The sequence below is a fragment of the Coregonus clupeaformis genome, chromosome 8 (genome assembly GCF_020615455.1).
Source record: "Coregonus clupeaformis isolate EN_2021a chromosome 8, ASM2061545v1, whole genome shotgun sequence".
Classification (NCBI taxonomy): domain Eukaryota; kingdom Metazoa; phylum Chordata; class Actinopteri; order Salmoniformes; family Salmonidae; genus Coregonus; species Coregonus clupeaformis.
Window position 1 is genome coordinate 30,054,091 of NC_059199.1, and position 27,104 is coordinate 30,081,194.

Below are 27,104 nucleotides of genomic sequence, written 5' to 3' on the forward strand. Positions count from 1 at the left end.
ATCTCACTTAAGTATACAGTGGGGAGAACAAGTATTTGATACACTGCTGATTTTGCAGGTTTTCCTACTTACAAAGCATGTAGAGGTCTGTAATTTTTATCATAGGCTTCAACTGTGAGAGACGGAATCTAAAACAAAAATCCAGAAAATCACATTGTATGATTTTTAAGTAATTAATTAGCATTTTATTGCATGGGAGCCCCACCCCTCATTCATCGGTTTATCAAGCGCTGTATACCATAGTTCCCACTAAACGTGAAAGGGTAGTGTGGTCTGAGTATTAGCCTCTACTGCTGAGCATCTACTGCTTATCTTACCAGTGACAACTGTTGCAGTAGTTAGAGATGGAAGTATTGTAAGAACACTGTATTAGCATAACCTAGACTCAGTTTAGAATACTGTATTAACCTAGATTTAGCTTAGAATACTGTATTAGTCTAACCTAGCGGTTCCCAAACTAGGGGTCGCGACCCCAAATGGGGTTGCCTGATATGAAAATGGGGTCGCGGGAGAATTTCCCAAATCCTGGTAAAAAATATATCTCTCATCTTTGTCTCTGAATTATTGTAATGTGGTTAACCTTAAAAATGAAAGTTATTCAAATCTAAAAGTAAATATTCTACCAGAGCGCCCTTAGATTGTGGGAAAAGGCAGCACTTGGTTGTTACACTTGAATCATTCTCATGGTGAATGGCTAAGCCCGCTACGCTATGAAACCACACTATTGCAGAGACTTTCATATTACCGGCCGCAATTGATATGGGGATAACAATGTGTGGGGAGGCACAGAAACTCCCATCAATACCTTTGTCAGATAACGCTGTGAAACTAAGAATTGATGCTATAGCTAGCAATCTAGAGGCAACTCTGACTGAACATCTCAAACTCCCCACCTTATGCTCTCCAAATGGACGTTAGCTGTGAGGGCTGAGATGTATTGACATTTGTTCGCTGTATGTAGGGGGATGCTATTCACGAGGACATATTGTTTGAGCATGAAACGGCACAGAGGATGTTCAGTGTGCTGCGTGGCTATATTGACGAAAAACCAATTCCATGGGATCGAAGGTGGGCTTTTGCACAGATGGGGCTCCATCTATAATGGAACGGCGCCGTTATGAATGCGTCTCCCTCTGCCATATGGACGCATTGTATAATACACCCACTGAGCTATAATGGATACACCGAGAGCAACTGGCGGCAAAAGAGCTGAGTGCAGATCCTGAAGACATGCAGCAGCTAACTTCGATTGTACACTACATGGCGAGATGGGATCAGAGCATGACAATGTTCTATTTCACACCAAGGCTTGGTGGTTATCGAGGGGGAGTGTTGGGAATCTTTTTCGAATTGCGAGAGGAACTGTTGTCATTCGCAATGGATGTAAAAACAGACTTGACTTTCTGTGTAATGAAAAGAAAAGGTGTCTCCTTGCCTATGTAATAGACCTATTTGGGAAACAGAACGAACTGTGTCCGAATCAGCAAAATCCGTTTGACTGATCCTGGCTCAGTTGACATGCCAGTAAGTGAAATTGAACAGCTGACTGAGCTGTCATGTGACGCTGATTCAGTGCTCTCGTCTGCATTAAAAACAAATATTGAACCAGGTCGGATGTGACAGGCGAGATGAGGTATGCACTGTCGACCACGCCCCCTGACTTTGAGAAGCTCCGACGCGATATGCATCAAGCACACCCATCTCATTAGTGCTGGTGAGATAAGAGAAATTGTCATACTGTTTTGCAATTGACTGCCATAGCCCCAATTAATTGTTGGGGTCGCGAGAGTTTTCAGATATGAAAATGGGGTCGTGGGCCAAAAGAATATGGGAACCCCTTTAACCTCTGCGGTTTACTCCTACCTGCAGTGCTAAGCAGCTGATTCGTGGGGAGCCCAACGTGTCGTACATCTGTTCGCGGTACTACCGCGCCCCAGAGCTCATCTTCGGCGCCACCGACTACACGGCCAACATCGACATCTGGTCGGCGGGCTGCGTGCTGGCCGAACTGCTGCTGGGACAGCCCATCTTCCCTGGGGACAGCGGAGTGGACCAGCTAGTGGAGATCATCAAGGTAAGTAAATAGGAAGAGGGTGTGTTTGTATATGGGTAACACTACAGGGACAAAATACCTGACATTCTGATTACATACCAGCATTAGGAGGACATTTGGCTTATGAGGACATTGTGTGTGTGGTGGGGGAAAGTGATATAATAATCAGTGATGTGGAGAGAAACAAAATGATATCCGTTGTACACTACTAACTGTATACTTGTATGTCTGCTACTCAGGTTTTGGGAACCCCGACACGGGAACAGATCCGAGAAATGAACCCCAACTACACAGAGTTTAAATTCCCCCAGATCAAAGCGCATCCCTGGACAAAGGTAAATGGTTATTATATATATTTTTAATGTAAGCTTTATTATATTTTTGGCTTTCAAGTAATGTATTTTATTTTTTTATGGAATTGTTTCATGTTGTGTGTGTACTTGTACCTCCTCTCGCAGGTGTTTAAGCCTCGCACCCCTCCAGAGGCCATCGCCCTGTGCTCGCGCCTGCTGGAGTACACCCCGGTCACGCGCTTTTCGCCCCTGGAGGCCTGCGCTCACGCCTTCTTCGACGAGCTGCGCCAGCCCAACGCCCGGCTGCCTAGCGGCCGAGAGCTGCCCCTGCTCTTCAACTTCAGCACCACCGGTCAGTACACCTTGTTGACCCCGCTCTGTTGATCCCTGACCTTTCTGTGACCCGAAAGTAGTTGAATCAATTTAAATTCAGGGAATCAATTGAAACTCCAATTCAATAATTGAAATGGACCTGACCCCAACTTTGTTTTGTGACCTATGCATATATTCTGCACCTACTTTTAGGATATCTACAATATGAAGTTTAGAATATATTTGTTTGTTTTCAATGTGTATTGTAGTATAGCTGTGTGTTGAAATGTTTGAAATTGTAAGACTTTGACCCAATTTTGTAACACTATGACCTTGGTCTTACCACACAGTCTTATAAAACTAATGCTATTTCCTATCTCTTTATTTTTCTCTCTTATCCTTCCAGAGCTGTCAATCCAGCCCCAACTGAACTCCACCCTCATTCCTCCTCATGCCCGCACACAGACTGCTTCATCTGGTACAACCCCCCCCCCCAAAAAAAAACATAGTAATTGGCTACACATGTCACTTCAGTGGATAGAGTAGCTGTCAATCATGAATTCCCATATCTGCACCTAGTGTCATGAAGCAGTGATTGGCTTGCAGACATTCTAGGTTAGGTGGAGCTCTAGGCAAAATCCAAATGGATAGTAAGATGATGGCTGCTTTCACAAATGGAAAGAATAATGTCATGTTTCTGGTCATTGTAACCTTCCTGTATAAGACAGCAGCCAGCCAAAGGGGCACCAGCCTGAGAACCACACCTGTTGGTCCCTTTCTGCATTAAGAACCACACCTTTCTGCATTGTAAACGTTTGTAGTCTAAAGGAGGTCCTCTAACTGGAAACCTGGAAAAAGTTTTCTGATCAGTTTTAGTGGAGGTCTTACTACAATTAGCTGCGTAATTGCTTATGTTTACAGTGTATTCTTGACAAGCAAAATCAATGTATTATATCCACTCAATATACCTAACACTATTTCTCTATCACTTCCCTCTCTCTAATCATCTCTTTCCTCTATCCCTCAGTAGATGGCTCTGGGTTAGACGGCTCCTCTCAGCACAGCTCAATACCCGGATCGCTAAACAACAGCACCTGAAACGTCCCTGCAAACCCTCTGTTTGTCTACCAGCCCGACCACACACACACACACACACACACTGTCTGCCAGCCTGAACACAAACACACACACTGTATTGCTTCTTTCTTCCTCGCTGCTTGTTATTTTCGCCTTTGGTTACAAACACATCTTTTTGTACTGTACATACATTGAACAAACCATTCATAGCGTAAGAGGATATCATTAGCTGACAAGGTAGTTTTGTTACATTAAATTGAAATTTGATCAGCACTACTAGCTGAGAGTTGGAAACGCATACATACTTTCTCATGTACTGACACCTTAAGTGTTATCCCACTCCCTCGCTGCATCGCCTTTGGCCCAGCTCTCCCCCTGTCTTTCTCTCCTGCTGTTGGGGGTGGCATTTAAAGCTCCAGTAGGTGGGGCAGGTCCTCTGTATAATAATACTTTTTTTTTAATCAAGGTATTTTGTTTTCTTTTTATTCTGTTTTATTTATTTGACTGAAAACTTCATGAAGAGTTCTGCCACCACCACACACAAAGTAAACAGGAGTTTGTCTCTAGAAGCCAATTGAGGTGTTTCCCAGTTAGAATCATTTGGTCACATTGTAGACAAATGGGATAAAATGGTGCTGGTTGCAAGATGGAGGGATGAAGAGGCTGTGGTTTTTTTATACTTTTTATTAAATTATATTTAAAAAGAGATGAAATGACAGCTGCTTTTTTCTTTTACTTGTAAATGTATTTTTTAATTTGCTTCGGAAAAGGCACTGTGAATTTTTACATTGAAAGGGGAGTGCAAGTTATAATTGGTAGCCATACTTGCTAGCAATTTCCCAATATGTGTGTGTTGAGGACCTAAAGGAAAAGTTTTGACAGATGGTGAGGGTGGTGGTGTTTGTGTGTGGAGACTGAGAGATCCATGATTCACATCTATGTAGCAGCATCTCTCCCACTGACAGTCCCAAACTGAGCCCCCCTTTATTGCGCATGAAGGCAATCAAATACAGGAATCAAGGTCCTATGGATGATTAAGACTGCTGTGGTAGTCAAATGTCACCTTCCTTTTGGCTTCAATATATGGCATACCATAAATATATTCTATGGTGAGGTTACATGTTTGTTTAAAAAAAAGTCTGGTTCTTGTTAATTTGGCGCTTGTTTTCCATTCATAGCATGAACTCTTCAGAACTCCTGATTTGTAAGAGGGACCTTTCTGAAAGTATATACACACCATGCTGTGTTTAAAATATTCATTCATATTTGTAGTGAATAAAGTGGACTTTCGCAGCACACTTGTAAGAATCTTTGTTAGTGTGGCATCCATCTAGATTGTAGAGGAAGAAGGGATTATCAAATATGGGTTCAGCCTAATGGACATAAATATATCCTATGGAGTAGCTGACTCCAGTTTGGACTTTGAAGCAGACCATGATCCCAGTTACTTTCTATAGATTCTCTGAAATGGGAGTCAGTGGGCGTGTGTGAAGACGTGTACTCTTACTGGTGTAGAAGGGCTGATAGCGAGATCATAGTAGTCCTATAGGCTTGTACTTTGCTGTGTGCTTGTGGGAGTTAATGAGAATAAGTGAGAAATTGAAGGGTGGGGGAATAGCTGAGTTTTTGTGTGATGTGTTCATGTGAATAATTGTACCCTCCAATCCAAACTGCACCGTTTAAAAAGCCAGTGTTGTAGGTTTAGATCAGTTCTCAGTAATGACCACTTGAACGCTTTCTAGTGCAAGCGTGTTATGCTATTGTACAACCTCTGCCACCCCCTTGTATGAACAACCCTCATATGTGCTGACATTGATTTAAATAACTCATTTTCCCTCCCTGTATCTCTTTGAAGCCATCTGCTTCCTAGCCCGGAATCCCAACTGATTTGCTTGAAATGTAGCATATAGTTTTGGATATCATTTGCATCCCGCCCTAATCCATGCCCCTCTCTCTTGTCTTATTGCACATCTGTAAATATCATCCACTTTTTATGTTTATTACAGTTTTGTTTATTTTCATTTACCTTTTGAAGCCGTCCTTGACTTACTGGTTTCATTTCCATTCAAAAGTCTGTAAATACAATTTGTTTCGATGTCCTGATTCAAGATGTAAATACAACAACAACAAATACCGCTTTTTTTCTCCCTTTTGTTGACGTCTCTCCCTCCGTCTCTTTCTGGTTGTGCACCCCTATCACCATACGATTGTACTGTATCTCGCTGCTTTATTTATTACTCACTTGGTGTTCTCTCGTGTAGGGAGAGGTTGAGGCACCTAACTGTTTTGTGGGCATTATGTCAAATGTACTGTACTTGGCACCCACACATTGGTATTTTAAAGCAAGTTACTTTTTTGAATGGGGGGGGAAAAGTGTTTGGTTGGACAGATCAAGATTTAATTTCCAGTTTCACATATGTACTGGCCTTTGACAGAGAAATGTGAGTGTGGGCTGTTTTGAATTTACCAGACAACCATTCGGCCAATGCACTGCCCCCATTCCTATTCATTACAATGGGTACCTAAAAAGATTTCAAGTGTGTGAAAGTGCCATGTTGGGATGCAGAGGAGCCATAATACCTTTTTTACCCAGTGTAATGTGAAGGCTAAACCTGAGGGCCATGATGGCGACACAAGGTCGGTTGATGCAGCCAGCCTCCCGCCCTTGACAATGCCTAAGCCCATCACGGACAATACCGACTTCTGCTGCTTTCAAAATGGCAGCCATGGACAAAGTGCGGTGACTGCAGTACGAGCTCGTTATCAACCCCCTCCCCTTACATTTACATTTTAGTCATTTAGCAGACGCTCTTATCCAGAGCGACTTACAGGAGCAATTAGGGTTAATTAGGGTCCCCTTCTATGTGTGCTACCGTGAGCGTATGTGTTGATGTACCTGCCTAGCTGCAGGTTTCATAACTAAGTCTCAGCAGTATCAGGCTACAAGCGTTTATCCTATAAGTACCATGTTGTGTGTATCAACATGTATGTATAGCAAACCAAGTGAGATCACTTTTTACAGTTCTGTGACATTGATCAGTCGTTTTTCATTCCAATCCTGTTTCAATTGCATCATCCTGGCCAGGAGAACTGGTGTGTTTTTGGGATGAGGGAGGAGAGCGAAGGAGGGAGAGAACCAAACTGTTTGTCTGTATGAAATGGTCTCATTTAATAAAGTGAAAAATAGGTCTGAAAAATCAAATCTGACTTTCTGGTATGTGTGTGGTATTTTTCTTTTAATATACTTTTTAATTATTGATTTAAATTATGTGAAAACCCGTGGTGAAATGGAGTGCCATTTTAATGTTAGGGAACTTGTAGGGGGAATGGGGCTATCAGTTGGACATTCTTTCTGAGGAATAATTAGATCACTCATTCCTCTTCTCATCTGTTAAACAAGAGAACAAATTTGAGACTCTTAAACAGCGTCTTTGATGATACAGCCGTAGGAATACAAGGATGTCTACGGGGATGGTGTTGCTGTATGTATTCAGAGCCATATTCCTATAAAGCTCAGAAAGGATCTCATGGCAAATGAAGTAGAAGTGGTGTGGTTGCAGGTTCACCTGCCTCATCTGAAGCCTCTTCTTTTAGGGTGCTGCTATAGGCCACCAAGCACAAACTGTCAGTATCTGGAGAACATGTGTGTGACGTTAGATAAGGTCTTTGATGCTATCAGAGAAATGTAGTTTCTTGGTGACCTGAACATTGACTGGTTATCATCTAGTTGTCCTCTCAAGAGGAAGCTTCTTACTGTGTGTGACTGTCTGTAAAATGACCCAGGTTATCACTCAACCAACTAGTGTATACCAATAGTGTTGGATCTGTGACATCCACTTGTACTGATCATATCTTCACTAATGCTGCAGAGCTTTGCTCCAAAGCAATATCAGTTCCCATTGGCTGTAGTGACCATAACATTGTGGCAATAACAAGGAATGCCAAAGGCAGGGTCTAAAGGTATTTCTAAGATATCATACAACATGTTTTCTCAGGACTCTTTTATTGAAGATGTAAAACATTTATGTTGGTCTGATGTGTATAAGGAGGAGAAACCAGATGCAGCACTTGGAGTATTTGTAAAACTATTCTAGCCAATTGTTGACAAACATGCACATGTTAAAAAACTAACTGTTAGAGCCGCCTGGATCGATGAGGAATTGAAAAATGTATGGTTCAGAAATTATGCAAAAAAGGTGGCAAACAAGTCAGGCTGCTCAGCTGATTGGTTGACATACTGTCAATTGAGAACTTTTGTGACTAAACTTAACCAAAATACAAACAAGAAATGACTGGAGCACCTTAAATGATATTATGGGCAGAAAACCCAATTCATCTCCATTTTTCATTGAAGTTGATGGGTCGTTTATGATTTTTATTTTTTTATTTTTTTTATTTCACCTTTATTTAACCAGGTAAGCCAGTTGAGAACAGGTTCTCATTTACAACTGCGACCTGGCCAAGATAAAGCAAGTAGTGCAATAAAAACAACACAGAGTTACATATGGGTAAAAAAAAACATAAAGTCAGAAATACAACAGAAAATATATATACAGTGTGTGCAAATGTAGCAAGTTATGGAGGTAAGGCAATAAATAGGCTATAGTGCAGAATAATTACAATAGTATTAACACTGGAATGCTAGATGTGCAAGAGATGATGTGCAAATAGAGATACTGGGGTGCAAAAGAGCAAAATAAATAACAATATAGGGATGAGGTAGTTGGGTGGGCTAATTTCAGATGGGCTGTGTACAGGTGCAGTGATCGGTAAGGTGCTCTGACAACTGATGCTTAAAGTTATTGAGGGAGATAAGAGTCTCCAGCTTCAGAGATTTTTGCAATTCGTTCCAGTCATTGGCAGCAGAGAACTGGAAGGAATGGCGGCCAAAGGAGGTGTTGGCTTTGGGAATGACCAGTGAGATATACCTGCTGGAGCGCAGACTACGGGTGGGTGCTGCTATGGTGACCAATGAGCTAAGATAAGGCGGGGATTTGCCTAGCAGTGATTTATAGATGGCCTGGAGCCAGTGGGTTTGACGACGAACATGTAGTGAGGACCAGCCAACAAGAGTGTACAGGTCACAGTGGTGGGTAGTGTATGGGGCTTTGGAGACAAAACGGATGGCACTGTGATAGACTACATCCAATTTGCTGAGTAGAGTGTTGGAGGCTATTTTGTAAATGACATCGCCGAAGTCAAGGATCGGTAGGATAGTCAGTTTTACGAGGGCATGTTTGGCAGCATGAGTGAAGGAGGCTTTGTTGCGAAATAGGAAGCCGATTCTAGATTTGACTTTGGATTGGAGATTCTTTATGTGAGTCTGGAAGTTGAGTTTACTGTCTAACCAGACACCTAGATATTTGTAGTTGTCCACATACTCTAGGTCAGACCCGTCGAGAGTGGTGATTCTAGTCGGGTGGGCGGGTGCTAGCAGCGTTCGATTGAAAAGCATGCATTTAGTTTTACTAGTGTTTAAGAGCAGTTGAAGGCTACTGAAGGATTGTTGTATGGCATTGAAGCTCGTTTGGAGGTTTGTTAACACAGTGTCCAATGAAGGGCCAGATGTATACAAAATGGTGTCGTCTGCGTAGAGGTGGATCTGAGAGTCACCAGCAGCAAGAGCGACATCATTGATATACACGGAGAAAAGTGTCGGCCCAAGAATTGAACCCTGTGGCACCCCCATAGAGACTGCCATAGGTCCAGACAACAGGCCTTCCGATTTGACACACTGAACTCTATCTGAGAAGTAGTTGGTGAACCAGGCGAGGCAGTCATTTGAGAAACCAAGGCTATTTAGTCTGCCAATAAGAATGCGGTGGTTGACAGAGTCGAAAGCCTTGGCCAGGTCGATGAAGACTGCTGCACAGTACTGTCTATTATCAATCGTGGTTATAATATCGTTTAGGACCTTGAGCGTGGCTGAAGTGCACCCGTGACCAGCTCGGAAACCGGATTGCATAGCGGAGAAGGTACGGTGGTATTCGAAATGGTCGATGATCTGTTTGTTAACTTGGCTTTCGAATACTTTCGAAAGGCAGGGCAGGATGGATATAGGTCTGTAGCAGTTTGGATCTAGAGTGTCACCCCCTTTGAAGAGGGGGATGACCGCGGCAGCTTTCCAATCTCTGGGGATCTCAGACGTTATGAAAGAGAGGTTGAACAAACTAGTAATAGGGGTTGCGACAATTTCGGCGGCTAGTTTTAGAAAGAAAGGGTCCAGATTGTCTAGCCCAGCTGATTTGTAGGGGTCCAGATTTTGCAGCGCTTTCAAAACATCAGCTGTCTGAATTTGTGTGAAGGAGAAGCGGGGGGGGCATGGGCAAGTTGCAGCAGAGGGTGCAGAGTTGGTGGCCGGGTTAGTGGTAGCCAGATGGAAAGCATGGCCAGCTGTAGCAAAATGCTTGTTGAAATTCTCGATTATTGTAGATTTATCGGTGGTGATAGTGTTTCCCAAACCTGGTCCTCGAGTACCCCCAACAGTACACATTTTTATTGTAACCCTGGACAAGCACACCTGATTCAACTAGTCAAGTAATCATCAAGTCCTCAATGAGTTGAATAAGGTGTTTGTCAAGAACTACAACGAAACTGTGTACTGTTGGGGGTACTCGAGGACCAGGCTTGGGAAACACTGAAATAGCCAATGACTATTTCACAAACCGGACAAACTGAGAAGTGTAATGACAACAAGACACAGTGAACCATCATATTTGTGTATGAAAGAGAAAGATCGCCGTTTTGAATTTGGTTAAGTTTGTGTGGAAAGGGTGGAAAAACGATTGTTATCCATCAATAATGATAAGCAACCAGGTATAGACAGCCTAGATGGGAAACTATTGAGAATGGTAGCAGACTGTATTGCCACCCCTATTTGCCATGTCTTTAACCAAAACCTAAAGGAGTGTGTCCACAGGCGTGGAAGGAAGTTAAAGTAATTCCACTACCCAAAAATAGTAAAGCACCCTTTGCTGGCTCAAACAGCTGCGCAATCAGTTTGCTGCCTGTTCTTACTAAACTGATGGAGAAAATTGTGTTTGAACAAATACAATAATGTTTTTCAAAGAACAAGTTAACTACTGACTTGTATATAGGGAAGGACACTCAACCTGTACTGCACTGACTCAGATGACTGATGGTTGGTTAAAAGAAATGGATAATAAGATGATAGTTGGAGCTGTATTATTAGATTTCAGTGCAGCCTTTTGATATTATTAATCATTATTTGTTATTGAAGAAACTCACTTGTTATGGCTTTACATCACCTGCCATCACATGGTTGGAGAGTTACTTATCCAATAGAACTCTGAGAGTATTCTTCAACGGAAGCTTCCCTAACATCAGACATGTACAGTGCGGTATCCCTCAGGGCAGTTCTCTTGGGCCGTTACTCTATTTTTACAATTGATTTGCCACTTGTCTTACAAGAAGCTAAAATTACTATGTATGCTGAAGTTTGCACACACTATACATCACGGATGGAGCCTCGCCTTGAGCTCCTACAAAACATTGCAGGTTTCTACTTTTTCTAGTGTTTTTTTCTCTAATTTTCTTACTCAGTTTGTTTCGTGCATTACTTCATACACCCGGGCAGAACTATTGGAATATGAATAACTGGGTACTCACCATCCACCCGACCTTCCCGAATTCCAGGAGACGGCGGAACAATGGTCTAGCTTCTTCAGTGAGTCGTCGGGTTGCCTGGGAGTCCTACCGGAGAGTAGGAAACAAAGACGCCGATGGAGAGGCAGACGTGGGGGGTCTCAGTGAGATTGAGACGCCGGGCGACCCATCCTCCATTACCGAGCATACTACTTGCCAATGTTCAATCATTAGTGAATAAACTTGACGAACTCAGAGCGAGGATCTCCTTCCAGAGGGACATCAGATCCTGCAACATTTTCTGAGACCTGGCTTTCCTCCGACATCGAAATGATATACAACCAGCGGGTTTTTACAGTTCGAGCGGATAGGAAGAGGGCTCTCTCTGGCAAGAACAAAGACGGAAGGCTCTGCTTTATGACCAATAACAAGTGGTGCAATGGGGGAAACTTACAGGAACTTGCGAGCTTCTCCTCTCCCGACTTGGAATACTTGGTCATCAAATGTCGCCTTTTTTACCTTCCGAGAGAGTTGGCAGGGATTATCGCCATGTCTGTCTACATCCTGCCCCAAGCAGACACCAAAAATGCTCTCAAAGATCTTCATTGGACCCTGAACAAACTGGAGACTGCGTACCTGGAGGCAGCGTTTATTGTCACGGGGGACTTTAACAAAAGTAATTTGAGAACCGTGCTCCCGAATTACTATCAACACATTGAATGTCCAACTCGCAGAGATTCTACGCTGGACCACTGCTGCATGCCTTTTCGACACGGTATAAGGCCATTTCCCGTCCTCCTTTTGGCAAATCTGACCATGACTCCATTTTGCTCCACCCCACCTACAAACAAAGACTCAAAGGAAGTTCCGGTGGTCAGGTCTGTACAGCACTGGTCTGACCAATCAGAATCCATGCTCCAAGACTGTTCTGATCATGTGGACTGGAATATGTTCCGGGTAGCCTCTGGGGATAACATCAATGAATACGCCAACTCAGTCACAGGATTCATAAAAAAATGCATAGATGATGTGATACTGATGGTGTCTTTGAAAACGTATCCCAATCAAAACATTTGGATTGATGGCATTCTGACGGTGTGGTGCCAGGTAAACAACCTCTCCCTCAACGTCAGCAAAACAAAGGAGCTGATTGTGGACTTGAGGAGGAACCAGGCTGGGCACGCCCCCGTCTTGGAGACGGTCAAAGATGTCAAGTTCTGCGGCTTACACGTATCAAATTGTATTTGTCACATGCGCCGAATACAACTGGTGTAGACTTTACCGTGAAATGCTTGCTTATGAGCCCTTCCCAACAATAGTTAAAAATATATATTGTGACGTCACGAGAGGCTACACAGCTTTCAGCGGGATTGCTCAAGTAGTGCAAGGAGACAAGGTTCAAACAAAACAAGGATTTTATTATAGGTCTTGGGAAATTAACGAAAATATAACAAAATTCTGTTCTCTTGTGGCTCTTTAAGGGTTAACAGTTCAGGGATGTCTCTTCCACATCCAAAGTCATAATTCTCACTCGCTCAGATAACTTTTCCCCAGCCTTACTGTAGTCCACGTTGCAGCTAGTGGCCAACCCAGCAAAAAGTCCTTCCAAATGTCTCTCACGTATTTCCACAGGTGCATATATCCAAAGGTGAGTATTTCCCAAAGGTAAGTATCTCCAAATCCTTATATTCCTCATGGAAGTGGACGTGCAGCACTCTTGTCCTCCAGAGAGCCCAGGTTGGAGACTGTGTCTATTCCCTTCCCAAACCTTCAGCTCATCAGCTCCTCATTTGTTTCAGCTGCGTGGGAAGATTGGCCATAGAGGGGTGGAGTTCCCGACCATACCAGCAGATGGAGCCATAGCTGTCTGGGTTTGCAGCCACCTCAGGGGGATGTAACGTCCCTCCAGGACACAGCCTCTCGTGACATCACACATCCCCTCCTCGGGACCGACGTCCTCGTCGGGGTAAAGGCAGCGAAGAAGGCATCACGCCGGGAGAGGGCGTCCGCATTGCCGTGGTGCTTGCCAGCCTGCTCTCTCTTCAACTCCTCCACCTCTAGGACCAGGGACTCAGCCTCCTGTTGTCTCTCCTTGAGTTTCTTACTGAACGCATCAGCCTTGGTTTTAGCAGAGTTTAGCTTCTGTTGAGCAGCTTTCAGTTCCTTCTCTCTCTCTGCCTCCGCATTCTTCATCTTGTTCTCCAACACCTTGTACTTCTCCTCTGCCTTCTTCTGGACCTCCTTACTACTGCGCAGGGTCTCCTCACACTCCTCGATGGTCCTGCGCAGCCTCTCCAGCTCCTCCTGTTGCTTAGGGAAGGAGCTCTGTTGGAGTTTAGCCTGGAGGATATCTAACTCTTCTGTCTTCATGTCTAACTGTTGCTTTAACAAACGATACCTCCCAGCGGTCCCCTTCAGACCAGACAGTTCTTTGTCCAGATTCTGTAGCTCCGTCTCTGTGTCGGTCTGGGCACCTGCCATCCCTATCAGAGCCCGGGCGGGAGTGAGTAACTCGGAGGATTGCACCGGAGCCTTCCCAGGATGAGTCTTGCCTCTCCGTTTCCGAGGTACTCGGGTTATCCTCTCCTGAGACTCTCTCCAGAGTGGGTAAAAGGCTGGGCAGTCTCGTCCAATTAGGACAGGGACGGGGAGGGAATCAACCACCCCCGCCGTCGTGTGTATGGTTCCCCGTGTGCTGGTCATTGTAAGTTCAGTAATGGGGTATTCTCTGGTGTCCCCATGGACACAGGAAACTGGGAGGACTTTCCCCGGGGTCAGACACGTTGGGCCCACCAAATCCTTACGCACCAGGGTGGCCCGGCTACCAGAATCCAGTAAGGCCTCCACATCATGGTGATTCACAGTTACCGGGCAGGTGGGGGGTCGATCTGGGCCGCCATCTCACGACTCCCAAGAGCGAGGCAAAACGGTGTGTGGGTGCTGAGCTGGAGGACTCCGCAGTGGGCATAGGTTCATCGGCTGGTTTCCCACACTGCCAGGAGATATGTCCCATCTCCCCACACCGGTAACACTGTCGAGTTTCCCCCTCCTGGTGTACTCTTCTTGGACCCGCCTGGTTTCTGGCTCCCCCTGGAGCCGGGATAAGTCCTGACGTGGCTGGGTTCGAGACCTTGGGGTCCTTTGGACGGGTTCTTCCCATTTGTGGTGGGGCCGCACTCCTGGGGTCTTTTCGGGAAGCATTCAGCATCTCCGCTGTGGCCTGGTACTTTTCCACAGCTTCCACGGTCAGATCAGCCGTGGTCAAGGCCTGTTGACTGATGAACCGTTTTGCCTCATAAGGCAGGGCGCGTAGGTAACGATCCACCACAACGGCCTCCACCACCGCCGCTGCTGTATTCCTCTGCGGATCCAGCCATTTCCTTGCGATGCGGACAAGTTCATGCATCTGCGCCCGAGGAGGTTGGTCTGGTTGGAAGGTCCAGCTGTGAAAGCGCTGGGCCATACCAAACTTTGTGAGTCCATATCTGCTGAGGATCTCAGACTTCAGGGCATCATAGTCAGTAACCTGGTCAGGGTCCAGGTCCCGGACAGCATTCAGCGATTCCCCCGGTTAGAAAGGGGGCTAACAGACCAACCCACTGTTGCTTGGGCCAGGCTTCCCTAGTGGCCGTGGCCTCAAATGCATGCAGGTATGCCTCAATGTCATCGGTAGCTCCCATCTTAGATATAAAGTCACTTGCCTTTATTGGGCGGGTATTTTGGACCACCCTCTGTCTCTGCAACTGCAACTCCTCTGCCTTCAGAAGGTTGGCTTTCTTTTGCTCCTCCAAGAGAGCCACGTTTGCTTGCATCTGGGCTTGCTGGCCAGCAACAAGGGGCTTTCAATATGTCCTCCATTTCAGTCGGCGGGGAGCCTACGGCCAACTTGGAAAACTGGGTGATCAAACCTTCGGTATCCTCCTCTGACATGCACTATTAACGCTTGAGCGTGCCCGTATTCACCACCATCTGTGACGTCACGAGAGGCTACACAGCTTTCAGCGGGATTGCTCAAGTAGTGCAAGGAGACAAGGTTCAAACAAAACAAGGATTTTATTATAGGTCTTGGGAAATTAACGAAAATATAACAAAATTCTGTTCTCTTGTGGCTCTTTAAGGGTTAACAGTTCAGGGATGTCTCTTCCACATCCAAAGTCATAATTCTCACTCGCTCAGATAACTTTTCCCCAGCCTTACTGTAGTCCACATTGCAGCTAGTGGCCAACCCAGCAAAAAGTCCTTCCAAATGTCTCTCACGTATTTCCACAGGTGCATATATCCAAAGGTGAGTATTTCCCAAAGGTAAGTATCTCCAAATCCTTATATTCCTCATGGAAGTGGACGTGCAGCACTCTTGTCCTCCAGAGAGCCCAGGTTGGAGACTGTGTCTATTCCCTTCCCAAACCTTCAGCTCATCAGCTCCTCATTTGTTTCAGCTGCGTGGGAAGATTGGCCATAGAGGGGTGGAGTTCCCGACCATACCAGCAGATGGAGCCATAGCTGTCTGGGTTTGCAGCCACCTCAGGGGGATGTAACGTCCCTCCAGGACACAGCCTCTCGTGACATCACAATATATAATAGTAACACAACGAATCAAATTAAATACACAATAATGGAGCTATATACAGTTGAAGTCGGAAGTTTACATACACCTTAGCCAAATGTAAACTCTGTTTTTCACAATTCCTGACATTTAATCCTAGTAAAAATGCCCTGTTTTAGGTCAGTTAGGATCACCACTTTATTTTAAGAATGTGAAATGTCTGAATAATAGTAGAGTGATTTATTTTCTGCTTTTATTTATATCATCACATTCCCAGTGGGTCAGAAGTTTACATACACTGAATTAGTATTTGGTAGCATTGCCTTTAAATTGTTTAACTTGGGTCAAACATTTTGGGTAGCCTTCCACAAGCTTCCCACAATAAGTTGGGTGAATTTTGGCTCATTCCTCCTGACAGAGCTGGTGTAACTGAGTCAGGTTTGTAGGCCTCCTTGCTCGCACACGCCTTTTCAGTTCTGCCCACACATTTTCTATAGGATGAGGTCAGGGCTTTGTGATGGCCACTCCAATACCTTGACTTTGTTGTCCTTAAGCCATTTTGACACAACTTTGGAAGTATGCTTGGGGTCATTGTCCATTTGGAAGACCCATTTGCGACCAAGCTTTCATTTCCTGACTGATGTCTTGAGATGTTGCTTCAATATATCCACATAATTTTCCTTCCTCATGATGCCATCTATTATGTGAAGTGCACCAGTCCGTCCTGCAGCAAAGCACCCCCACAGCATGATGCTGCCACCCCCATGCTTCACGGTTGGGATGGTGTTCTTCGGCTTGCAAGAGTCCCCCTTTTTCCTCCAAACATAACGATGGTCATTATGGCCAAACAGTTCTATTTTTGTTTCATCATACCAGAGGACATTTCTCCAAAAAGTACGATCTTTGTCCCCATGTGCAGTTGCAAATCGGTTTTGGAGCAGTGGCTTCTTCCTTGCGGAACGGCCTTTCAGGTTATGTAGATTTGGACTCATTTTACTGTGGATATAGATGCTTTTGTACCTGTTTCCTCCAGCATCTTCACAAGGTCCTTTGCTGTTGTTCTGGGATTGATCTGTACTTTTCGCACCAAAGTACGTTCATCTCTAGGAGACAGAACGCGTCTCCTTCCTGAGTGGTATGACGGCTGCGTAGTCCCATGGTGTTTATACTTGCGTACTATTGTTTGTACAGATGAACGTGGTACCTTCAGGCGTTTGGAAATTGCTCCCAAGGATGAACCAGACTTGTGGAGGTCTACATTTTTTTTCTGAGGTCTTGGCTGATTTCTTTTGATTTTCCCATGATGTCAAGCAAAGAGGCACTGAGTTTGAAGGTAGGCCTTGAAATACATCCACAGGTACACCTCCAATTGACTCAAATCATGTCAATTAGCCTATCAGAAGCTTCTAAAGCCATGACATAATTTTCTGGAATGTTCCAAGCTGTTTAAAGGCACAGTCAACTTAGTGTATGTAAACTTCTGACCCACTGGAATTGTGATACAGTGAATTATAAGTGAAATAATCTGTCTGTAAACATCTGTTGGAAAAATTACTTGTGTCATGCACAAAGTAGATGTCCTAACCGACTTGCCAAAACTATAGTTTGTTAACAAGACATTCGTGGAGGGGTTGAAAAACAAGTTTTAATGACTCCAACCTAAATGTATGTAAACTTCTGACTTCAACTGTACAGGGAGTACTAGTACCAGATCAATGTGTAGAGGTACGAGGTATTTGAGGTAGTTATGTACATGAAGGCAGGGTAAAGTCACTAGGCATCAGGATAGATAATAATAAGAGTACAATAAAGAACAGAGTAGTCCTCCCATTTTGGGGGGCATCTAAAGCTCATTTCCTGCATTTCTACACAATCTAATATGGCCCTTCTAGCCGTCAATTTAGAACAACAAAAAGTCAGCAAAAATACCCACAGTCATCAAGCTAGGTAAGAGATGATTAAATATGTTTAAGTGATTTAACTAGATCCATGATAATTCAATAATCAATATTGTGTTGCACCTTTAACCAATAGCCTAACAAATGAACAACTCTTACAAATAAAGTAATAACACTTAACTTTTGATTGTCTTTATCAAGACATCCTCTATATCAAATTTCAGCCAGACAGCCCAGCCAACCCGAGCCACCTACACGCCTGACCTCCACCAGTTACAGTGAGGGAAAAAAGTATTTGATCCCCTGCTGATTTTGTACGTTTGCCCACTGACAAACACATGATCAGTCTATAATTTTAATGGTAGGTTTATTTGAACAGTGAGAGACAGAATAACAACAAAAAAATCCAGAAAAATGCATGTCAAAAATGTTATAAATTGATTTCCATTTTAATGAGGGAAATAAGTATTTGACCCCTCTGCAAAACATGACTTAGTACTTGGAGGCAAAACCCTTGTTGGCAATCACAGAGGTCAGACGTTTCTTGTAGTTGGCCACCAGGTTTGCACACATCTCAGGAGGGATTTTGTTCCACTCCTCTTTGCAGATCTTCTCCAAATCATTAAGGTTTCGAGGCTGACGTTTGGCAACTCGAACCTTCAGCTCCATCCACAGATTTTCTATGGGATTAAGGTCTGGAGACTGGCTAGGCCACTCCAGGACCTTAATGTGCTACTTCTTGAGCCACTCCTTTGTTGCCTTGGCCGTGTGTTTTGGGTCATTGTCATGCTGGAATACCCATCCACGACCCATTTTCAATGCCCTGGCTGAAGGAAGGAGGTTCTCACCCAAGATTTGACGGTACACGGCCCTCCATCGTCCCTTTGGTGCGGTGAAGTTGTCCTGTCCCCTTAGCAGAAAAACACCCCCAAAGCATAATGTTTCCACCTCCATGTTTGACGGTGGGGATGGTGTTCTTGGGGTCATAGCCAGCATGCCTCCTCCTCCAAACACGGCGAGTTGAGTTGATGCCAAAGAGCTCCATTTTGGTCTCATCTGACCACAACACTTTCACCCAGTTCTCCTCTGAATCATTCAGATGTTCATTGGCAAACTTCAGACGGCCCTGTATATGTGCTTTCTTGAGCAGGGGGACCTTGTGGGCGCTGCAGGATTTCAGTCCTTCACGGCGTAGTGTGTTACCAATTGTTTTCTTGGTGACTATGGTCCCAGCTGCCTTGAGATCATTGACAAGATCCTCCCGTGTAGTTCTGGGCTGATTCCTCACCGTTCTCATGATCATTGTAACTCCACGAGGTGAGATCTTGCATGGAGCCCCTGGCCGAGGGAGATTGACAGTTCTTTTGTGTTTCTTCCATTTGCGAATAATCGCACCAACTGTTGTCACCTTCTCACCAAGCTGCTTGGCGATGGTCTTGTAGCCCATTCCAGCCTTGTGTAGGTCTACAATCTTGTCCCTGACATCCTTGGAGAGCTCTTTGGTCTTGGCCATGGTGGAGAGTTTGGAATCTGATTGATTGATTGCTTCTGTGGACAGGTGTCTTTTATACAGGTAACAAGCTGAGATTAGGAGCACTCCCTTTAAGAGTGTGCTCCTAATCTCAGCTCGTTACCTGTATAAAAGACACCTGGGAGCCAGAAATCTTTCTGATTGAGAGGGGGTCAAATACTTATTTCCCTCATTAAAATGCAAATCAATTTATAACATTTCTGACATGTGTTTTTCTGGATTTTTTTGTTATTCTGTCTCTCACTGTTCGAATAAACGTACCATTAAAATTATAGACTGATCATTTCTTTGTCAGTGGGCAAACGTACAAAATCAGCAGGGGATCAAATACTTTTTTCCCTCACTGTAATAACTGAACTCTCTCCCCAACCCAACTTCCTTCCCATCTTTTTTTTTCATGTCTCAAGGAAAGGTTTGGAAAACAAACGTTTTATAAAAACACATAAACCTACACATTAACACACAGAAACAGTACACCCTCCATATAATTCATATCATAGGCCTAATAGTACTGTAGAGCTCTTTTTACTTTCACACAATATAGCTGGATCACCCTGTCCTGTCCCTAGGGATCCACAGCCCTGCAGCGCCCCAACCCAACACATCCCACTCAGCTTTAGGATTTTAGTGAAACCTTTCATTATTGGTTTCAGGTGTTTAAGGCCAGAGTGACAAACAACAGTACGGCAGACCCCAGGGCCAGGACTGAGCAGTCCAGCAGCTAGGGATTGCCTAAATAGGTATCTCCCCTGACGTGGGCATGTTTTCAATACAGACTCCTTTTGTCGTACAGTATTCCATTTCCAGACCTTATGAAAGTTGCACAGTATACCCTTAATCTTGTAATACATCATTTCTTCCATCCATTGTGGGAGGATAACCAACCTTCCAATGAATGGCAATGCATTTCTTAGCTGCTATAAATGCTAGGTTACACAGTTTCTTCTGATAAGTCTCCAGTATCAACATTTCCAAACAAACAAAAACAGGGAGAAGGGAGAATCTGTAGACATGCTGAGATAAAAGAACATACTCTTTGCCAGAATTCCTCCAGCCTTCACAAGACCATAACATATGCAAATACGTCCCCTTTTGTGTTTTACACCTCCAGCAGAATAATACAATTTCTGAGTGCATGATATTCAGTTTCACTGGCATATAGTTTGTTCTATGGATGGTCTTGCAGTAATTTATGTATGAGATTATATGAACATGACAGAGCATTCTAACATACGCTAAATGACCAAAAGTATGTGGACACCTGCTCGTCAAACATCTCATTCCAAAATCATGGGCATTAATATGGAGTTGGTCCCCCCTTTGCTGCTATAACAGCCTCCACTCTTCTGGGAAGGCTTTCCATTAGATGTTGGAACATTGCTGTGGGGACTTGCTTCCATTCAGCCACAAGAGCATTAGTAAGGTCGAGCACTGATGTTGGGCGATTAGGCCTGGGTTGCAGTCGGCGTTCCAATTCATCCCAAAGATGTTCAATGGGGTTGAGGTCAGGGCTCTGTGCAGGCCAGTCAAATTCTTCTACACCGAGCTCGACAAACCATTTCTGTATAGACCTCGCTTTGTGCACGGGGGCATTGTCGTGCTGAAACAGGAATGGGCCTTCCCCAAACTGTTGCCACAAAGTTGGAAGTGCAGAATAGTCTAGAATGTAATCATATGCTGTAGCATTAAGATTTCCCTTCACTGAAACTAAGGGGCCTAGCCCGAACCATGAAAAACAGCCCAGACCATTATTCCTCCTCCACCAAACTTTACAGTTGGCACTATGCATTGGGGCAGGTAGTGTTCTCCTGGCATCCACCAAATCCAGATTCGTCCTTCGGACTTCCAGATGGTGAAGCGTGTTTCATCACTCCAGAGAACGCATTTCCACTGCTCCAGAGTCCAATGGCGGCGAGCTTGACACCACTCCAGCCGACGCTTGGCATTGCGCATGGTGTTCTTGTGGCTGCTTGGCCATGGAAACCCATTTCATGAAGCTCCCGACGAACAGTTATTGTGCTTACGTTGCTTCCAGAGGCAATTTGGAACTTGGTAGTGAGTGTTGCAACTGAGGACAGACAATTTTTATGCGGAACTTGGGGGTTCCGTTCTGTGAGCTTTGTGTGGCCTACCACTTCGCGGCTGAGCCGTTGTTGCTCCTAGACATTTCCGCTTCACAATAACAGCACTTACAGATGACCGGGACAGCTCTAGCAGGGCAGAAATTTGACGAACTGACTGGTTGGAAAGGTGGCATGCTATGATGGTGCAACGTTGAAAGTCACTAAGCTTTTCAGTAAGGCCATTCTACTGCCAATGATTGTCTATGGAGATTGCATGGCTATGTGCTCGATTTTATACACCTGTCAGCAACGTGTGTGGCTGAAATAGCCAAATCCACTAATTTGAAGGGGTGTCCACATACTTTTGTATATATAGTGTATCTGTATCCATTCATCATCATCAATAGCGTCTCCCAGGTCTGTTTTGTGTCATTGGGAAAAGCCTCTATCAACTTTAGAGGTTTGTCAGACTGCCTTAAAATAGGTTAAATCTTTGAAGCTTCTTGCTTGTCCAGTGTTTGCTGCACAGATAGAATAAAGTGTTGTGTCTGCAAAAGTTCACCTCTGCGCCGTCACAGACTAGTCTTCCCTGGCTGTCTGACCCTGCATGGATACCTGTCACCATCTAATCCTGCTAAGACATGATGAGCATAGTGTTGTGTACTGACTGTGCACCATGACAGTGAAGCATGTAGAGCTGTTTAAAATGCCTGTGTGAAAAGTAGGTAATGAACTAGGGAAACTGACAGATCAATAACGGTATATTGTTATACTGACTAATAAACTCACACTGCGCTGAAAAAACTTCAGAATATCGGTCTTCAATTGTTTGGCTACTGGTTTCATCGTTTGATTCAGGTCTAGTGTGATTGAGGCAAAAATAATAGCTAAAGTTAGTGAGCTAGGTAGCTAACATTAGCCAACTTTTGGCTAACTCTAGGTAATGGTACAATGGTACATCACCAACTTTACTTCTGTTGAAACGGGACAAAACAAAGGCTACAAAACATTCAGCCACAAGACAGCAGCTGCCTCTGTTAATCTCTCCCATGCTGGTCCTATACGCCAGCCTTTCAGAAGCTTTGCCTTCACACAGTCTGTCCGCACACCACTCCGTGTGGTCCTAAATCCAGCTGAATGAAACCGGAAAACAGCCTACCTGACTGCTCTGAGGCGTCCGCATAGTCCTAAAGCACACCCGTGCCGTATTTTGTATCACCCCTTACAAAAAAAGATTGTCGTTTTGAAATTGCAGTAAAAGTCCAGTAACTGCATTCAATTGTGGTATTTTGGACGCAGTAATTGCAGAATAACTGCAGTGTACTGCAGTTGAACTGCAGTTATACTGCACTCTAACTGCAGTTAAACTGCATACTAACTGCAGTAAAAAAATATATATATATTTTCGATACAGTATTTGCAGCTTACTGCAGTTATACTGCACTCTGACTGCAATCTTTTTTTGTAAGGGACAGTACAATTATAAAACTGGGGGGGACAAAAATGCAATTTCAGAATGTGGGGGGGTCATGTCCCCCCCATCCCCAGTGAAAGTTGCGCCCCTGGTGTAATGTGTATGTGTGTTTGTTTTGTGTTGGTCTACGTGTGTGTTATGTGTATGTGGGCGCATGTAGTAAATGTGAGTGGAGGTTTTTCAGCTGAAATGGTCAAACCACGCGGACACTGTGGCGAAGAAGGCATGACAGCGTGGCTGAAGAAATGCGGCCTGTCCCGAGGCCCCTTTAGTCAGTACTTTGTTGAAGCACATTTAGCAGCGATTACAGCCTCAAGTCTTCTTGGGTATGACGCTACAAGCTTGGCACACCTGTATTTGGGGAGTTTCTCCCATTCTTCTCTGCAGATCCTCTCAAGCTCTGGCAGGTTGGATGGGGAGCGTTGCTTCACAGCTATTTTCAGGTCTCTCCAGAGATGTTCGATCAGGTTCAAGTCCGGGCTCTGGCTGGCCACTCAAGGACATTCAGAGACGTGTCCCGAAGCCACTCCTGTGTTGTCTTGGCTGTGTGCTTAGGGTCGTTGACCTGTTGGAAGGTGAACCTTCGTCCCAGTCTGAGGTCCTGAGTGCTCTGGAGCAGGCTTTCATCAAGGATCTCTTTGTACTTTGCTCCGTTCATCTTTCCCTCGATCCTGACTATTCTCCCAGTCCCTGCCGCTGAAAAACATACCCACAGCATGATGCTGCCACCACCATGCTTCACCGTAGGGACGGTGCCAGATTTCCTCCAGACGTGACACTTGGCATTCAGGCCAAAGAGTTCAATCTTGGTTTCATCAGACCAGAGAATCTTGTTTCTCATGGTCTGAGAGTCTTTAGGTGCCTTTTGGCAAACTCCAAGCGGGCTGTCATGTGCCTTTTTACTGAGGAGTGGCTTCCGTCTGGCCATTGTACCATAAAGGCCTGATTGGTGGAGTGCTGCAAAGATGTTTTTTTATTTTATTTTTTTAACCTTTATTTAACCAGGTAAGCCAGTTGTCCTTCTGGAAGGTTCTCCCATCTCCACAGAGGAACTCTAGAGCTCTGTCAGAGTGACCATCGTGTTCTTGGTCACCTCCCTGACCAAGGCCCTTCTCCCCCGATTGCTCAATTTGGCCAGGCAGTGGTTCCAAACTTATTCCATTTAAGAATGATGGAGGCTTCTGTGGGTCGCTCTGGATGGGAGTCTGTTAGATGACTAATGTGATGTAGATGTTGAGTGGCTTCACTGCAAGTAGATTGTATGTTTTAAATATTCAATATATACATTATTTTGTAAAAATATATGGAGGCCACTGTGTTCTTGGGGACCTTCAATGCTGCAGAAATGTTTTGGTACCCTTCCCCAGATCTGTGCCTTGACACAATCCTGTCTCGGATCTCTACGGACACTTCCTTCGACCTCTATCTAGTATTTAGGACCCCATCATCCCCGTGACGATGTTAACCATTTCTCTGCTGCTCTCTGCTGCCTTTGGTCTGAGTGGTGCAGCAGGCAAGACACACAGCAAACCAATAATATAGACTTGATGATTACTTCACAATATAAACAATTCTTTAATTTATTTGTTGTTTAGGTGATGAGGCCCCCCCTTCACTTTATTTTGTTTCTTATTTCAAAACCTTTGCTGGTGAAAAGCACAACCCCTTGTCTTGGTAAGTGTGTGCATTTACCAAGTGTGCACTTACCAAGGTTGCACTTGTTTTGAATTTGACCAGCAAGATAGTACCTTTTTCACACTACTGAGCCGAGCCAGACTGCACTGGGCTGTCCTGGTTACAAATCCATAATAGTTGCTGGAACTGTGCTGGAAAAGACTATGTGAAAAGAAAATGTCAGAGCCAGTACAGCTCGGATCGGCAAATGGTATAGAACTAATGGAATTGTCCCATGAACATTGCAAAGGCAGCTTTGATTTAATGTGTTTTCTTGTCTTTAACTGTACACTCAATAGTAGACTTTGAGCAGGCTTTGCATCTGGGTAAGTGTAACATATGATAAAATATGTCAGTAGATTCATCTGCAGTACTACTAGATAGACACCTCTCACAGTAAGATGCTTCTACTTATCGAAATAAGAAGTGTGTGGGGGGGCAGTTGTTTGTGAACAACATTGCTATGACTGGTCCATTTTAATTCCTGTCTGTCTGTCCTTCCAGGAGCTAAGGGGGAAGAAAGCAGGAGCCAATGCCCCACAGGCTGTTTCCAATTCGGTTCACGCTGCTTCATGTTTGTCGAGAACGCAAGGACATTGGCCCCTAGCAGAGGTATCATGCTTATCCTCTACTGTGAATTAAAGGGGAAGTTAGTTACCTTATAGGTGTTTGGCCTTTTTTTAACAGGCACTGCATGCCTCATGTAAAATACTAAACCTCCCCTTATTGTTTAATTTACATTTTCTATTAGCTTGGAATATTTATTTAATGTGTGGAGTCAGGCCTCCGGTATATTGGAACCCACAGGACATGGTTTAAGACAGAGATAAACTAATACCTCTAAGTGCATGTTTAAAAGAGCAGTGACTGACTCACTGGTGGGGGTCACAAGCGAAACAAAACATCTACAGACATCTGTTTCACTGGCAAACATGAACATCTGCTAACGTACCCAGAGGCAATGTCTGCTCAACGTTCATCATCTCCTCAAGGGGTTCTACAGTGAAACACAAGGGGATACATTCAATCAAAGCTGTCGTAGCAATATTTACACAACATTTTTGTTTGATCGCTACTCTAACACAACACATCTTACTGGAAGCATCTAGTAAAGGGAGTGTTCCAGGTAAAGACATACAAAGAGGTGGGTTCTGTTTAAAGGCGCTTCCATCATCATCCATATCCTCTCTGAAATGGAAAAAATGGAGGGAAAGACGTTTAAAACGGGAAGCTCATTTTGTCCGTTCTACCACTACTAGGTATTCACTGATAAATACCACACTCACCTAGAGGAATCTGTTCCACATCAGTCTCCAGAAAGGGTTCTGTAAAAGGATAGGTATGAATAAACATGGCAGTTATGTAAAATATTACTTTCAATAATGTCTGCAGGACAATCTAGACTTATATGCACACACTTACCAATAGGGGGGGTTTGCTTCATGTTTCCCTCCAATAAAGGTTCTGAAACAAGAACTGTCACACAAAAAAATCATTAAGGTAGGGCCTCAGCTCCTGGACAACAAAAACATAATCAGTGCATCTGTCCGAAGTTAGAAAAGTGTCAATATTTTGTAAACTCAAGTAGGGTAAGCATGATATGTCTTACTGTGTGTCTTACCTGCTGCGCTACTCAGACAAAGGTAGCACAGAGCAGCAGAGATATGGTCAACATTGCCATGGTGATGATGGGCTTCTGAAAACAAGACATTAAAATACATTACTGAGAAAAATAATGCTGGAAACAATCAGAAAGAACTCACTGAAGAAGAGATCAAAACAGCAACACACAGTGTGGGGGTGAGAAGAGGACTTACCCATTAGAGTGAATCACAAGTACGTTCTGCAGGTTCTGTTCAGCTGGAGAGAGAAGAGCACTTTTATGCTGTTAGCTCACTTGGCCACAAGGAAACAATTAGCCATTTATTTTAATTTTTTACTTGATAGTGTATATTTTGGCAGGTTTTTTCCCTGCACCATAGATTAGGTTTATTGGTGTCATTGAAGATTGTAGCTAAAACGTGAGCCCTTGATTTGTTCTTTTGGAATTGTTCCTCGCTGTCTGCCAGATCATGATTGAATATCAATAAAGATCAAAACAAGCACAATATCTTTAGTCATCTGTGTCTTTAATCTTTGTGAAATTAGGTTGAATTGCAATATCCAATCAAGAGCTGCCTAAATCATATTACACAGTGTCATGTTTGGGAGTTCTAAAACGAATGAATTAGCTTTAGGGATTAGAGGCGGGTTGAATGGGAATGCATACACCGATACATCATGTGCATAGTTTGGGTTGTTCAATACAAGTCAGTTGAATGGAAATGTACACAGAATCATGTGCATAGTTTATGGATGTGTGGGTGTTTTCAGGAATCCTGTCACCTGACTAAAGATACAGTGCTTGTTTTGAGCTCTGTCAAGGGCTCACGTTGTAGCTACAATATTTAATTACACCAATCATTGTAGATTTTATTTCCTTGCCGTCTGCCAGATTATGCTTGAATATCGATAAAGATCCAAACAAGCGCTTTATCTTTAGTCAGGTGACAGAATCCCTTACAACAACACCCACACGTAC

At 44.1% G+C, this 27,104-nt stretch overlaps 1 protein-coding gene across 2 annotated transcripts in view; it reads left to right on the forward strand.

Moving 5' to 3' along the window:
- Positions 1–6,937, forward strand: part of LOC121571559 (glycogen synthase kinase-3 beta) — a 28,236-nt gene extending 21,299 nt beyond the window's left edge. Inside the window, exons 6-10 of one of the 2 annotated variants that reach the window (XM_041883092.2) lie at positions 1,870–2,074; positions 2,293–2,388; positions 2,512–2,698; positions 3,065–3,136; positions 3,689–6,937. In XM_041883092.2, coding sequence (XP_041739026.1) covers positions 1,870–2,074; positions 2,293–2,388; positions 2,512–2,698; positions 3,065–3,136; positions 3,689–3,756 — 628 coding nt within the window. In that variant the 3' untranslated portion in view covers positions 3,757–6,937. Of the gene's footprint in view, positions 1–1,869; positions 2,075–2,292; positions 2,389–2,511; positions 2,699–3,064; positions 3,137–3,685 lie in introns of both variants that reach the window. The other variant, XM_041883091.2, reaches the window with a different exon arrangement.
- Positions 6,938–27,104: the final 20,167 nt, after the last annotated feature.